Here is a 14725-nt window from a genome sequence, read left to right on the forward strand (position 1 = left end):
GGGACCCCCCAGGGCTGCTCGGCCTCCTCTGCCCTGTCCGGAGCACGGCCTGGGTTACAGCACTGGGCACCCCCTTCTGCCTAGCCGTAAAGGAAGGAGGGGTCACAACCACTGAACAGCCCTCTCCAGCCTGAGCTGGGGTGGCCGGGGCTGGGGGACATGAGGTCAGATGGGCCCATTGGTCTGCTCCGGGGCAGCAGGGAAGGGGGCCGGATACCAGGGTAGATGGGCTTGTTGTTCGGACCTAGCGTGGCACAAACAAGGGAGGGGGAAGAGGACTCAGAACTAGACCTCTCCAACGCGGGGAGTCACAGCCCTGCCCTAGAGAGAAGGGGCCAGGCAGCCAGCCGGAGCGGGTACAGCCAGGAGCGACAGCAGCATGCCGGGCAGCCTGGGAAGAGCCCCAGGGGGTGGGCGCCTCCGGAGGGTGATGCTACAAGCGCTGGGACGGCCGGGGGGTGCCCAGCCAGGTACCCCCCACCCTGCGCTCCCTTCGCCCAGACACCCCTCCCCTCTCTCTCGCAGTGACCAATCCCTGCGACAGGAAGAAATGCGAGTGGCTCTGTCTACTCAGCCCCAGCGGCCCCGTCTGTACCTGCCCCAACGGGAAGCGGCTGGACAACGGCACGTGCGTGGTGATCCCTTCGCCCACCGTCTCGCCCGTCGGTAGGTGGTGCCCCCGGGGGGGGGGGGAGGAAGCTGCAGCAAGGCCACGCCCCCTCCAACAGGCCACGCCCCCTCCAAGGGATGCTGCCCAAGAGGGGGGCCCCTGGGTGGACAGAGCATCTCCCAGGGTCACCACGTTCCCCTGCCCCCGCCGGCACTGTAAGGGTTAAGATTGCCCCCGGCCCAGTCCGGGGCATTGCTGGTCCACCCAGAGCCGTGTGCCCACAGGGCGCGGTACCAGCCCCTCGGCTGGCACTGTGCCCGCCCCGCTCACGCCCCTCCCGCGCTCTCCAGTCCCGACCAGCGACGCCTGCGACCTGGTCTGCCTGAACGGGGGGAGCTGCTTCCTGAACGCCCGCAAGCAGGCCAAGTGCCGATGCCAGCCGCGTTACAACGGCGAGAAGTGCCAGCTGGACCAGTGCTGGGATTACTGCCAGAACGGGGGCACCTGCGCTGCCTCCCCCTCAGGTACCGGGCACTGCCAGCCAGGGCCGGGGGAGGGGCGCCCGTGGGGCTGGGGGGGGGCACCGGGGTAGGTGGGGCCCGTGGGGCTGGGGGGGGGCCACCGGGGTAGGTGGGGCCCGTGGGGCTGGGGGCGGGGGCACCGGGGTAGGTGGGGCCCGTGGGGCTGGGGGGGGGCACCGGGGTAGGTGGGGCCCGTGGGGCTGGGGGGGGCACCGGGGTAGGTGGGGCCCGTGGGGCGGGGGGAGGGGCACCGGGGTGGGTGGGGCCCTGGGGCTGGGGGAGGGGCACCGGGGTGGGTGGGGCCCGTGGGGCTGGGGGGGGGGCACCGGGGTAGCTGCCCTGGCTGTGATCCGACAGGGCTGAGATCAGGCCTGGAGGGGCCGGGTGGTGTGGCTGGGAGCTGCGGGCGCCCAGGGACACGGGGCCGGCTGGGCCGTGCCCCGGAGCCCCCGGCACCAGTGTGGGAGGCAGGACCGGGGCAGGGCCGGTCTGGTGAGCGAGCGTCAGCTGGGCGGATCCGGCTGCCCTCGGTGCCCAGAGCTGAGCGGAGGGTCCGAAGCCCCGAGGCTCTGGTGTCAGCGTCCTCACGAGCGACTCCCGCGGCCCCGCCCCGCTGACGCCTTGGCCCCCTTCCCAGGGATGGCGACGTGCCGCTGCCCCACCGGCTTCACTGGGCCCCGGTGCAACCAGCAGGTGTGTGCCGAATACTGTCTGAACAACGGCAGCTGCAGCGTCAACCAGGGCAACCAGCCCAACTGCCGCTGCCCAGCCGGCTTCCTCGGCGACCACTGCCAGTACCGTGAGTGGGGCGAGCCGGACGCCCGGGTCCTCTCCCCAGCCGGGAGCGGGTGGGGCGGAGTGGTCAGAGCAGGGTGGGTGGGAGGTGCTGGGAATCAGGACTCCGGGGTTCTCTCCCCGGAGCTGGCAGGGGATTAGAGTCTAGCTGGAGGGAAGTGGGGGGGGGTCTAGTGGTCAGAGGGGCCAGGGTTGGGAGCCAGGCCACCTGGGTTCTCTCCCCAGCTGGGAGGGGAGTGGGGCCGAGTGGTCAGAGAGGAGGGGAGGGGGTTGGGAGCCAGGACTCCTGGATTCTCTCCCCAGGGCTGGAGGAGAGTGGGGTCTGGTGGTCGGTCAGAGAGGTGGGTGGGGTTGGGAGCCAGGACTCCTGGGTTCTCTCCCCAGAGCTGGAGGAGAGTGGGGTCTAGTGGTCGGTCAGGGAGGGGGGTGGGGTTGGGAGCCAGGACTCCTGGGTTCTCTCCCCAGCAGGGAGGGGAGTGGGGCCAAGAGGTCAGGGCATGGGCCCTGCTGCTCCCTCCACTCCCCCCTCCCACTGCCTGCCCTCTCCCCCACAGGCCAGTGCTTCGACTACTGTGAGAACGAGGGCGTGTGCCAGCTGGCGGCCGGCGGGGCCAAGCAGTGCCGCTGTCGGCCGCAGTACGAGGGCGCCCGCTGCCAGGTCAGCAAGTGCTCCCGCTGCCAGGAGGGCACGTGCAGCATCAACAAGCAGACCGGCGAGGTCACCTGCACGTAAGTGTCCGCTCACGGGGGAAGGGTGCCAGCCACGCCCGGCGTCTGGGGGCAGCTGAGCCTGCCTGCGGGCAGGGACTGTGATGGGGGCAGGGCTAGGAGAACAGGGGCACCGAGCTGCTCTGCCCAGAACAGCGCCCTGGTGATCGCGGCATGGAGGGGAGCTGGCTCTGCGCCCGGCCGGCCCCGTCTGGAGAGCCCTCGCGCCCAGCTCCCTGGCTGCAGGCGTGGTAGGGGGAGCAGGGTCAGTGGGGTGGGCACCTGGAGGGTTTGGGATGTGTGCGCTGACCATGCCCCATCTCTGCCCTACATCTGGGGGGCAGAGGCGGGGGGGGGTCATGAGGAGGGATCGGGGTGCATGTGGTGACCCCACCGCGTCTCTGCCCTACAGCTGGGGGGGGCCAGGGACAGTGTGGGGGCACGAGGAGGGATCGGGGTGCGTGCGCTGACCTTGCCCCGTCTCTGCCCTACAGCTGCCCGGATGGCAAGGTGGCACGGAGCTGCCTGACCTGCGACAACTACTGCCTGAACGGGGGCACCTGCGCCATGAACAGCAGGACACAGATGCCGGAATGCCAGTAAGCACCGCCCGGCCCTGTGGCATGGGGGTGACGGGGCTGTGGGGCGGCTCTGCCGGCCGGGCACTCCCATGGCAAAGCCCCCGTGCAGGGCCCAGCTCAGCCCCCTTGTCCTGCCAGGAGCTGCCTGAGCGGGAGCTGCCGGGATGTGTCCCCTGCTCCAAATCTCAGCAGAGCCCCCCCAGCAAGAGGGGGGGTATCTCCCCCCCCGAAATGGAGGAGGCACGAGTAGCAGGGGCGCCCGCTCTGCGAGCCACCAGTCCAGACACTCTCCGTGCTCCCCAACCTGCTCCCTCCCTGATCCACGAGCCCCTTCCCCGTGTTCCTGCTCCATGTGCCCCCCATCCCTGCGCCCCGCTCCCCCTAATCCTGCGCTTGGCCTCCCGCCCTGCCAGGTGCACGACGGATCTGACGGGGCTGCGGTGCGAGGAGTTTGTGGTCAGCGAGCAGCAGAGCGGCCGTATGTATATGGGGGGGCATTTCCCTGCCCCCTGGGGGTCCCCGGGGGAGGGCGGGTGTCTGCACCCACAGAGCCAGCTCATCCCACTGCTCCCCCATAGAAATCTCTCAGTCCCCTTTCAGCTGGCGAGGGGCTGAGCCCCCCCCCCCCCCCCCCCGGGCACCTCGGCGCCAGGCCCAGATCGCCGCAGACAGTGGAGAGCCCACCCCATGAGCCGGGCCTGGGGGGGTTAGGGGCTCCCCAGCTGGGCCCTGATGCGCCGCCTGTCTCTGCCGCCCCAGGAACGGCCTCCATCGTCATCCCCATCATTTTGCTGCTGCTCATCGTGCTGCTGGCCCTGGCGGTCTTCTGGTACAAGCGGCGGGTTAAAGGGTGAGTCGTGGGGGGGCAGGATCTTACTGGGCCGGGGGTGGGGCCTGGTACTGGGCTGGGGGAGGTGTTACCAGGATGGGGCGGTTTTGGGGGACCTGGCCCTGGGCCGGGGGAGGAGTTATCGGGGCAGGGGGTGATTTGGAGGAGTTATCGGGACAGGGGGTGGGTTGGGGGGACCTGGCCCAGGGCCCCGGGGCTGAGATCCTAGTCATAGGGTCACCTGGCTGTGGGGCCCTGCCCCTGTGATATGGATGGCTCACTCCCTGCAGCATGGGGCTCCCCAAGCACTTTGCCCCACACACTGCCCCCCGCTCTGACAGGCACCTGCCTCTGCGGCCCAGCGCTGACCCTGTGCTTGCCCCCTGCTCCCCAGCGCCAAGGGCTTCCAGCACCAGCGGATGACGAACGGCGCCATGAACGTGGAGATCGGGAACCCCACCTACAAGATGTACGAGGGGGAGCCGGAGGACGACGTGGGGGAGCTGCTGGATGCCGACTTCACCCTGGACCCAGACAAGGTGAGGGTGGGGGTGGGAGCCGGCCCCACGGGGACCCTGCAGGAGGGGTGCCAGTGGCCCGAGCCGGCAGGGGCTGCGGAGGGGGAGGCTCTCAACTCTGGGGTGGGGAAGGGGGACGGGGCAGGGACTGCAGAGGAGATGGGGTGGACAGTGGAAGGCTCCCCCCCATGGGGACCTTCTGTCCCCCCCCTCCTTACCTTTCCTCACCCCTCGCTCTCTCCCCCAGCCCACCAACTTTACCAACCCCGTCTACGCCACCCTCTACATGGGAGCCCACAACAGCCGGAACTCGCTGGCCAGCACGGACGAGAAGCGGGAGCTGCTGTCGCGGGGCGCGGACGACGACCTGGCTGACCCGCTGGCATAGGGGGCAGGGACGGGGGGGGTTGGGCAACCCCCTAGCACAGGGGGCAGAGACGGGGGGAGGGGGCTGCAGTGCCGCCGGTTTGGAAAAGCCAATAAAGAGACAAGCTGGGGGGGTGGGGGGAGACAGACACTGTATAAATGTACAAATGAAGGATTATTACTTTTATATGTGAGCAGTATTATTAGCTGTCTATTCCCCGGGCCGGGCCAGGCTCCCCCTGCGGGACGAGCCGGCATCTCGGAGCGGGCACAGCGAGGGGTGAAGCCAGGGGGGTGTCGGAGCAGGAACAGCCAGGGGTTCAAGTGGAGGGGAATAGCCGGCTTGGCTCCATAGGGCTGGGTCCAAGGCTGTTGCGGGGATCCCCCCTTGGCTGGGGGGGGCTGCGGGGCAACATTAACCCTGCAATCACACACACACGCACCCCCCCCCGGAGCTGCCGGCTCCTCGGTTGGGTTCCGGTGGGTTCCCCCCCCGGGGCGCCACGTCCAGCCCCCCCAAAGCGACGAACAAATCAGTCTGGGGCCAACACCGTGACTCGATCCCCCCCCTACATGCAGCCTCCCCCCCCCAGCACCTGCAGGGGGAGGAGCCAGATGGTGCATGGGAGAAAGTGATGAGAGCTCCTCCCCCTCGTCCTCAGCCCCGCCCCTCCCATCCCCATTCACCATTGCAATCCTGTCCCACCAATCTATTTCCTCGCTCCCACCTCACCAATCACCTTCCTTCCCGCCCCTGCTCCCACCCCACCAATCACCTTCCTTCCCTTGTCCCGCTCCCACCCCACCAATCACCTTCCTTCCCGCCCCTGCTCCCATCCCACCAATCACCTTCCTTCCCTTGACCCACTCCCACCCCACCAATCACCTTCCTTCCCGCCCCTGCTCCCATCCCACCAATCACCTTCCTTCCCTTGACCCACTCCCACCCCACCAATCACCTTCCTTCCCGCCCCTGCTCCCATCCCACCAATCACCTTCCTTCCCTTGACCCGCTCCCACCCCACCAATCACCTTCCTTCCCGCCCCTGCTCCCACCCCACCAATCACCTTCCTTCCCTTGACCCACTCCCACCCCACCCCACCAATCACCTTCCTTCCCGCCCCTGCTCCCATCCCACCAATCACCTTCCTTCCCTTGTCCCGCTCCCACCCCACCAATCACCTTCCTTCCCTTGACCCACTCCCACCCCACCAATCACCTTCCTTCCCGCCCCTGCTCCCATCCCACCAATCACCTTCCTTACCCTCGTCCCGCTCCCACCCCACCAATCACCTGCCCCAGAGCACTCTCTGGATGGGATCCCCTTTTCCTCCCCTCCCCCGGCCCGGGCACTGATTCCCGGGTGGGGGGGCGCCCCACGGCTGGAGCTGGGGCCCCTGGGGGGGGGCTCCTTCCCTTTGCGCCTGGCGCCATGTTTAGAGCATGCTCCTGCGGCCGAAGGGGGGGCCGGGCACCGGGCTCGCCTAGGGCTGCCGCCGGCCTGCCCCACGGGGCCAGCTTCATCTCCCCTCGTTTCTCCCACCGGCATTTTTTTGAAAACCGAATCGAATGGCCTAGCTTTTCTAGTAGGGGCGGGATAGCACCTGCGGGGGGCGGGGCCCCTCCGGCCTTTGGCGGGGGGGCGCCTTTTCATAACTTTTGCTGGATTACTTTACAACTAAACACAGAGATTGTTATAAATAAAATTTTTAAAAACTGCGGCCCGGCTCCTGCTGCTTGGAGGGGGCTGGGGGGCTACTGCGCCAGCGGCTCACCTGGGACTGGGGCGACGTTGCCCCGGCTGCTGCAGGCACAGGGTGACGGCCCCCACCCCAGCGCGCTGGAGCCGGGTGATGCCGACCTAGGGCACGAGACAGCCCCCAGCCCGTCAGATCAGAGCCCGGTCGTGCCAGGCACTGGGCTGACCCAGGGCAAGAGGGACACGGGGTGTTGGAGGAACAGGGCTTGCCCTGCCTTCCCCAGGGGGCAATTGGGCATGTGGAGGGGGGAGCAGAAAGCATTGCGGGGGAGGCAGGCGAGCAGGGGTCCTAGCTCGGTGCAAATCTGCTGCTACTTGGTACTGCCACAAGGGGGCAGCAGCCCCCCATTGTCTCCCCCTTTCCCCATGGCTCCGGCCGGCTCCCCGCAGAGCCCGGGCCGGGCCCCTGAGCCAGACGGGTTAGCACTGAGGAGCCGGGTAAGTGTCAACCCCCTTGCCCTGTTGCTGGAATATCACCTTAACTCTGCCCCACAGCACCACACCCAGGCCAGCTGCCTGCTCCCCAAACAGGTGACCCCCACACCTGGGGGCACATCCCGGACCCACCTCCCTTCCCTTCCCTCGGTCCATCAGACCTGCCCCGCTGAACACGCACAAACCACACACCCGCCCCCGCTGTTCTGCTGACGCCTGGACCCAGCTGAGAGGACGCTCAGGCAGGGTTCTGTGGGTCTGACACACCCCCGGGCGCACCAGGCTGCTGAGTGTGCGCGTGTGCACCGGGCGTGTGCTCGCGTGCAGGTCCAAGCGTGTCTGTCCCAAGCTGGTGTCTTCCCGCCCGCTGGCTCCTCGCAGCCCCTCTCCTGGCTACCAGCCAGCGTGTGCCCCCCGGCGGCCCTGGAGAACCAGGTGGGGTGGGGGGTTCTTGCTGCTTTTGGCCGCCCCCAGCAACTTGCAAGCTTGTTGTACAGAGCTGAGAAAAGCAGGGACGTCCCGTGTAATAAGGTCTGTTGGCCGCCCAAGCACCGGGCGAGCCCCAGCGTGGGGAGACAGCCGCGAACCCAACTGGAATGGATCCACAGACATGGTGTGTGCGCCCGGCTCTGGGGGGGACCCTGCAGCGTATCAGCCCCCTTAGGGTCCCACTGGCTCGTTGGGGGGAACCCCTCAGCCTCCCCATCTCCTGGGAGTGAACCTCGGAGCCGCCAGCCCCCTGGGTCTCGCTGGGAGCTCCCTGCAGCGAGTCCAGCTGGACTGGGCACCCAGGGGAGACTTGCTGATTCGGAGTGACCCAGCCAGCGCCCGGGCAGCCGGAGGGGCTGGAACGTGGCCTAGGACGTCCTTGGGTGTCAGAGAGCAGAAAGTCACAGCCTGGACCCTCAGGGTCACTTCAGAGCCACAGCTTGCTCTGACCCCCCCTTGAGCCCCAGTCCAGAGTGTGTCCTGCTTCCAGCGCCCCCCCAAGTCCCCCTCCTCTGTCCCAGGCCCACCTGGCCACCTGGCCTGTTGTTCTCCGGCTGGTCAGACCTGCTGGCTTCCCACACAGCGGGACGGCCAGCCACAGGGCGTGTTGCTAGGTACCGACTGGCTGGGCCATTGGCTGGGCCAGGCAACAGTCACACAGAGCCCTGGGTCTCTGCAAAGAGCGAACACCCTTCCCCGCCCCCCACCTAGTTAACCATGCACCACGTAGGGGAAACTGAGGCACACACAGGCATCATACAAAATATGAAAAATTCCCACTTGGTCACACGAACACGGCCCCAGAGCTCAGGCAGCCCCCGGCACCCCAGCGAGCCGCAGCACTTTGGCTCGGAGCTGTCGGATGCCGTGCACCTGCAGGTGGGGGGGCTGTCCCTGCACCCCAAGGCAGCCAGCGCTGGCCCTGCTGGGACGAGGAAGACGTCAGCGTCTCCCTCACTGGAGCTTTGTGCAAACAGGCCAGACAAACCCCCGGCCAGGCCTGCTCTGGGGTTACTGGGCGCTGAGGCAGGGGCTGGACTAGCCAGGTCCCTTCCAGCCCCACATTGCTCCTGCCTCCCCCTTCCCTATAGCCCTGGACCCCAGTTGCCTTTGCTGGGGACTGAGCAGCAGCAGCTCACACACCCCCTTAGTGCTGAGCGTCTGGGCCAGGCCCTGCTGACCCCAGCTCCTCTCCCACAGATGCTACTGTGCCCCCCATCCTGTCCCTCCCCACACATGGGCCTGCTGGGGGCTGGATGGGATCCCAGCTCCACGGTGGGGATCCCCCACATCGGCCACCAGATGGCGCCAACGCTCTCAGGAACTCAGCAGAGCTGGGCTGGGAAGGGGATAGGGAGACTGGGGTGTGTGGGGGGGGGGGGAAGCTGGGTTTAACTGGGTGTTCCTTTAGGGAACACACACACACAGCACCTCCCCCCGCCCAGTCTCATCCAGCTGGGGGGCACCGGCGGGGCTGGGATAGCAGGGGGCTGCGGGTCGGGAGTGGGGGGCACCGGCGGGGCTGGGGTAGCAGGGGGCTGCGGGTCGGGAGTGAGGGGCACCGGCGGGGCTGGGGTAGCAGGGGGCTGCGGGTCGGGAGTGCGGGGCACCGGCGGGGCTGGGGTAGCAGGGGGCTGCGGGTCGGGAGTGAGGGGCACCGGCGGGGCTGGGGTAGCAGGGGGCTGCGGGTCGGGAGTGGGGGGCACCGGCGGGGCTGGGGTAGCAGGGGGCTGCGGGTCGGGAGTGGGGGGCACCGGCGGGGCTGGGGTAGCAGGGGGCTGCGGGTCGGGAGTGAGGGGCACCGGCGGGGCTGGGGTAGCAGGGGGCTGCGGGTCGGGAGTGGGGGGCACCGGCGGGGCTGGGGTAGCAGGGGGCTGCGGGTCGGGAGTGGGGGGCACCGGCGGGGCTGGGGTAGCAGGGGGCTGCGGGTCGGGAGTGGGGGGCACCGGCGGGGCTGGGGTAGCAGGGGGCTGCGGGTCGGGAGTGGGGGGCACCGGCGGGGCTGGGGTAGCAGGGGGCTGCGGGTCGGGAGTGAGGGGCACCGGCGGGGCTGGGGTAGCAGGGGGCTGCGGGTCGGGAGTGAGGGGCACCGGCGGGGCTGGGGTAGCAGCGGGCTGCGGGTCGGGAGTGAGGGGCACCGGCGGGGCTGGGGTAGCAGGGGGCTGCGGGTCGGGAGTGGGGGGGTACCGGCGGGGCTGGGGTAGCAGGGGGCTGCGGGTCGGGAGTGGGGGGCACCGGCGGGGCTGGGGTAGCAGGGGGCTGCGGGTCGGGAGTGGGGGGCACCGGCGGGGCTGGGGTAGCAGGGGGCTGCGGGTCGGGAGTGAGGGGCACCGGCGGGGCTGGGGTAGCAGCGGGCTGCGGGTCGGGAGTGGGGGGGTACCGGCGGGGCTGGGGTAGCAGGGGGCTGCGGGTCGGGAGTGGGGGGTACCGGCGGGGCTGGGGTAGCAGGGGGCTGCGGGTCGGGAGTGGGGGGTACCGGCGGGGCTGGGGTAGCAGGGGGCTGCGGGTCGGGAGTGGGGGGTACCGGCGGGGCTGGGGTAGCAGGGGGCTGCGGGTCGGGAGTGAGGGGCACCGGCGGGGCTGGGGTAGCAGGGGGCTGCGGGTCGGGAGTGGGGGGCACCGGTGGGGCTGGGGTAGCAGGGGGCTGTGAGTCGGGAGTGAGGGGCACCCCCAGAACGGTGCATGGCAGAGGCACGTCTGTAGTGGCCTAGATCCGGCCGTAATGCAGTTTCCTTTCCACAGCCTGGGAGCTGAATGGTCCATGGGGACCCAGCTCCCCACAAATGGGGACCCAGCTCCTCACTCAGCCCTGGGTTGGATGGGGAGCCTGCGGCTGAGCTAATGGAGACTCTGGGATCGTCACTTGCTTGGGCACCTTTCACGAGAGTGGGGGAAGGTCAGTCTGTTCCCCACACGCGCCGTCCAGAGGGACGAGCCGTTGGCAGGGGGCTCCGCGGGGCCCTGCACAGACACAGCCCCTGACCCAAGGAGCTCTGAGCACAGCGGGCGGGCGGGCGCCCAGCAGCTCGCTGGCAGGGGCAGGAACAGAGCCCTGGTGTTCTGGGGCCACGGCACCCCTGGCCCCAGGTCACACAGGCTCAGGAAGCGAGTGCTAAGTGGCATCCTGGGCCCACGGGCTCCACCCGGGACATGCCGGAGCCCTGCCAGCCAGCAGGGAAACTGTGGAGCCCGGAACAGAACCCAGGCATCCTGCTGACCCTGCTCTACCTACTAGACCCCACTCCCCTCCCAGGGCTGGGAGAGAACCCAGGAGTCCTGGCTCCCAGCCCCCTCCCCCCCAGCTCTACTCACTTGACCCCACTCCCCTCCCAGGGCTGGGAGAGAACCCAGGAGTTCTAGCCCAGCCTTGCTAGAGACTCCTCAGCCCTGACCCTTCTACCAGAGACTAGCTGCGTTAAACCTTCCCCTCCCCGCTTGGGGGGCGCTGGCTGAGCCCCCGCCCTGGCTCGTCAATTCTCAGCTGAAGACTTTGCTGTTGTCTTTGAAAAGAAACAAACAGACCATTAAAGGCCCCATAATGGCCCGCAAGAGGCTCCAGCCTCAGATCTCTTTTCATCCTGGCGCTTTGTTCACTTATCGGGTCTGAAATCTTCGAGGGGGGGGGTGTCTCTCTTTTTCTCTTCTTCCTTTTCCAGGGTTTTCTTCTTTTACTCGTTTCTCGAGCCCTTTTCGCCCTGTGGCTCTGCCGATATTCCAGCCAGTCGGGCGCGTTGGCCACATGGCTGAGCCAGACCGGAAAGGAGCAGAAACTTGAGCCACAGTCTGCCTGTGCAAGACAGAGCAGGCCGGAGGCAGCGAGGTCTAGTGGGTTCGGCATCAGAAGGGGCGCCAGGACGCCTGGATTCTATTCCTGACCTTGGGCAAGTCACAACGCCGCTCTGTTCCTCAGTTTCCCCTCCCACTCCTCGTCCATTCAGCCTGTGAGCCCGTTGGGCCAGGGCTTGTCTCTTACTGGGGCGGGTGGGTCCATTCCAGGTGGAGTTGGGGCCGGGCTCGCTGGCCGGGGCTGGGCGGGCTGGTCCCGGTAGCTCTGTGATCTGTTGCTGATGGGCTCAGGGAAGCCAGAGGGGTGGGGATGGGCAGATCTTGCAGGAAGGTGCATCCAGGCCCTAGTACCACACCTCCCCACTTCCATGCCCAGCGCTTCCCAGGCATCCCCCAACGGCCCAGGGAAACTTGGGGGGGGGCACAGGGAGAGAGCAGGGTATGCACCCTCCGGCATGCCCAGGCCCTCCCCTGCCCTCACCCTGTGCCCCCAGGAGGACCTGGGGGAGTGAATGGGGATTCCTCAGCCCCCCAGATCTGATCATTGGGGAGTTTCCCTTTAGCCCCCACAGCCCCAAACCCCAGACCCCCCCCCAATATTTGTACTTTTGTCCCCATGCCCCCCATTGCTCAGATGGGCTAAACTGACTCAGCTCCAAGCCCCCCCCAACCCCCCAGGCCACCTCCCCTCCCCAGCTACGTCCCAGCTCCCTCCCCCGCCCCCCCCCCCGACAACATCCTGTATCAGCCTATTTCCCCTGCCCGCTGCCAGCCCCTTCGTGTCACTCCCCCCACCCGCCCTGTTCTGAGCCCCCCAGGACAGCCGGGATCAGGCGTGTTCCTCCCCCGGCAGTTGTGGCAGCAAAGGAGGCTGGAGGGGCATGGGGGGGGCTGCAGCAGGCACACAGAGCGGTGCCGGGATGGGGGGGATCAGACTCAGCTCTCAGCAGCCTCCTTGAGGTGCCCCCGCCCACCTGGTGCTGCGCCAGAGACCCCGGCGGCCTTCGTGCAGCCTCCCCCCGGCCTCCGTCCAAGCCGCCCCATGCCCAGCACCCAGCAGGCCGTGGGCCCAGCCGCCCCCTGGGGCAGCACCTGGGGGGAGGGATCGGCCGAGGCCCGGCTGGTCTCACGAGGCAGAGACGTGAGGCTGCATTAGCAGGAGCATGGCCAGCAGATCGAGGGGCGTGATCGTTCCCCTCTATTCGGCACTGGGGAGGCCCCACCTGGAGTATTGCGTCCAGTTTTGGGCCCCCCACTGCAGAAGGGATGTGGACAGATTGGAGAGAGCCCAGCGGAGGGCAACGGAAATGATCAGGGGGCTGGAGCACATGGCTTACCAGGAGAGGCTGAGGGAACTGGGGTTATTTAGTCTGCAGAGAAGAGTGAGGGGGGATTTGATAGCAGCCGTCACCTACCTGAAGGGGGGTCCAAAGAGGCTGGAGCTCAGCTGTTCTCACTGGTGGCAGATGACAGAACGAGGAGCAATGGTCTCAAGTTGCAGTGGGGGAGGGTTAGGTTGGATATTAGGAAACACTTTTTCACGAGGAGGGGGGTGAAGCACTGGAACGGGTTCCCTAGGGAGGTGGTGGAATCTCCTTCCTTAGAGGTGTTTAAGGCCCGGCTTGACAAAGCCCTGGCTGGGATGATTTAGTTGGGGTTGGTCCTGCTTTGAGCAGGGGGCTGGACTCGATAGCTCCTGAGGTCCCTTCCAACCCTGATCTTCTCTGAGTCTATTGTGACACTCATAGTGGGGGAGTTTCTTGTTTTTCCTTGTTTCCTGTGGGGGATTTTCTTGGTTTTCCTACGGTTTGCATGCAGAGGGGGTGGGACTCAGTTTCCCTAGGTGCTACAGGTTTAACGAGGGGATTGGAGAGGGAGTTTGTGGTTACAGAGGACCAGCGAGGAACCATGGGACCCCAACCACTGGCGTGGAGACTGGTGACCCGGTGACTTGGAGGCCCAGCTCAGGAGTCCCAGCCGGGTCTGGCCAGAGGGAGGACAATGGGCTGTGGAGAGAGGAGAGGGGGCCCAGGTGGCCCTGTTTACGACCCTGTTTACCTGGAGAGAAGACAATGGACAGAGGCCGGCTTGGGGCCGGTGACATCAGATGCCCAGCTGGGAAGCAGGGGGGCTCTGGGCTGGAGGGAGGGAGCAGGCAGAGCCCCCCTGGATGCAGGGGAGACTGGGATGTGCTGTGCTGGAGGAGGCCAGACCTGAGTCCCGGAGAGTTTCCTGTGCTGGGTTCAACGCTCAATAAACCTTCCTGTTTTACGCCGGCTGAGAGTTGCTCCGGACTAGAGAACGGGGAGCATCATCCCCTTCGGGGGGTGGAGGCCCTGGGGGTCCAGAGCGAGGGGACTCCCTGAGGGGGCCCACGGCGAGAAACAGGTGTGCTAAGGCTCAGAGAGGTGGGGCCAAGAGTGGGCATGATCTGTGGGTCCGTGACATCTATGACCCCCCCGGCCCGCTATGGGCAGCCGTGCGCTGCTGCCCAGGTGCATGGTGGGAGCTGTCCTCTGCGCAGAGCCGGGGTCCCCACCCAGCGGCTAACGGGTTGAGGGTGGGGGCTCCAAGGTGCCCTGCCCCCCATGCCCTGGCCCCATTTACAAGCAGGCTCCCGGAAAGGGGCCCTGGCCGCCCCCAGGGCTGCTGCCGGGAAGGTGGGTGATGCACAGCCAGGGCCCCACCCCCCGGGTGCAGGGGTGCCCCTCCATGGCCCTGGCCCAGCCAGGTGTGAGCAGGAAATTCCCAGGGGTTCGTCCATAGGTAGCATCAGCGTGGGGGGCTGGGTCCCTCCCCCATCCCCCATCAGTCTCCTGCCCTCTACACTAGCCAGCCCCAACCCCCTGGCAGGGCCCCCCAACATCTCACAGGCAGGGGCCCTGGGGCCAGCCCCAGCAATTGGCTTTTGCTCCTCTGTAAGTTGGACAGGACAGGGAGTGAGCTGTCTCCAGGTGAGTTGGAGGGAGAATGGGGAATGGAACCCAGGTGTCCTGGCTCCCCATACTGCCCCCCTCCCCCCGGTTCCAACCACTAGACTACACTCCTCCTCCCCCCGGGCTGCCTTGCTCTCAGCAGTGGGGCTGGCTCTGAAGCACTGGCCACGTGGGACTTGGGGGGACGTAGAGCTGAGACTGCACAGATGCCCCAAGAGCTGTCTGCCAGCTCCTCTGGGCCCTGCACCAGGCTGTGCAGAAGCCCCCTCCCTGGCTAGGCTGCCCCCCACCCTCTTGGAGCAGACCCGTGTTTGGGGACAGCCCTGCCCTGGTGGGACTAGACACTGAGCGGATGCAGCTGCATGCTGGTGGTGCGGCCCGGGGAGTGAGT

At 67.5% G+C, this 14725-nt stretch overlaps 1 protein-coding gene across 1 annotated transcript in view; it reads left to right on the plus strand.

Annotated features, from left to right (window-relative positions):
* The window catches only part of LRP1 (LDL receptor related protein 1), a 181843-nt gene extending 176893 nt beyond the window's left edge, over window positions 1-4950 (plus strand). Inside the window, 9 exon segments of the mRNA XM_077838260.1 lie at window positions 526-666; window positions 961-1134; window positions 1769-1930; window positions 2481-2655; window positions 3129-3233; window positions 3629-3693; window positions 3975-4065; window positions 4439-4583; window positions 4810-4950. Of these exon segments, the coding sequence (XP_077694386.1) occupies window positions 526-666; window positions 961-1134; window positions 1769-1930; window positions 2481-2655; window positions 3129-3233; window positions 3629-3693; window positions 3975-4065; window positions 4439-4583; window positions 4810-4950 (1199 nt within the window).
* Window positions 4951-14725: the final 9775 nt, after the last annotated feature.

Source organism: Eretmochelys imbricata, chromosome 20 (genome assembly GCF_965152235.1).
Source record: "Eretmochelys imbricata isolate rEreImb1 chromosome 20, rEreImb1.hap1, whole genome shotgun sequence".
Taxonomy (NCBI): domain Eukaryota; kingdom Metazoa; phylum Chordata; order Testudines; family Cheloniidae; genus Eretmochelys; species Eretmochelys imbricata.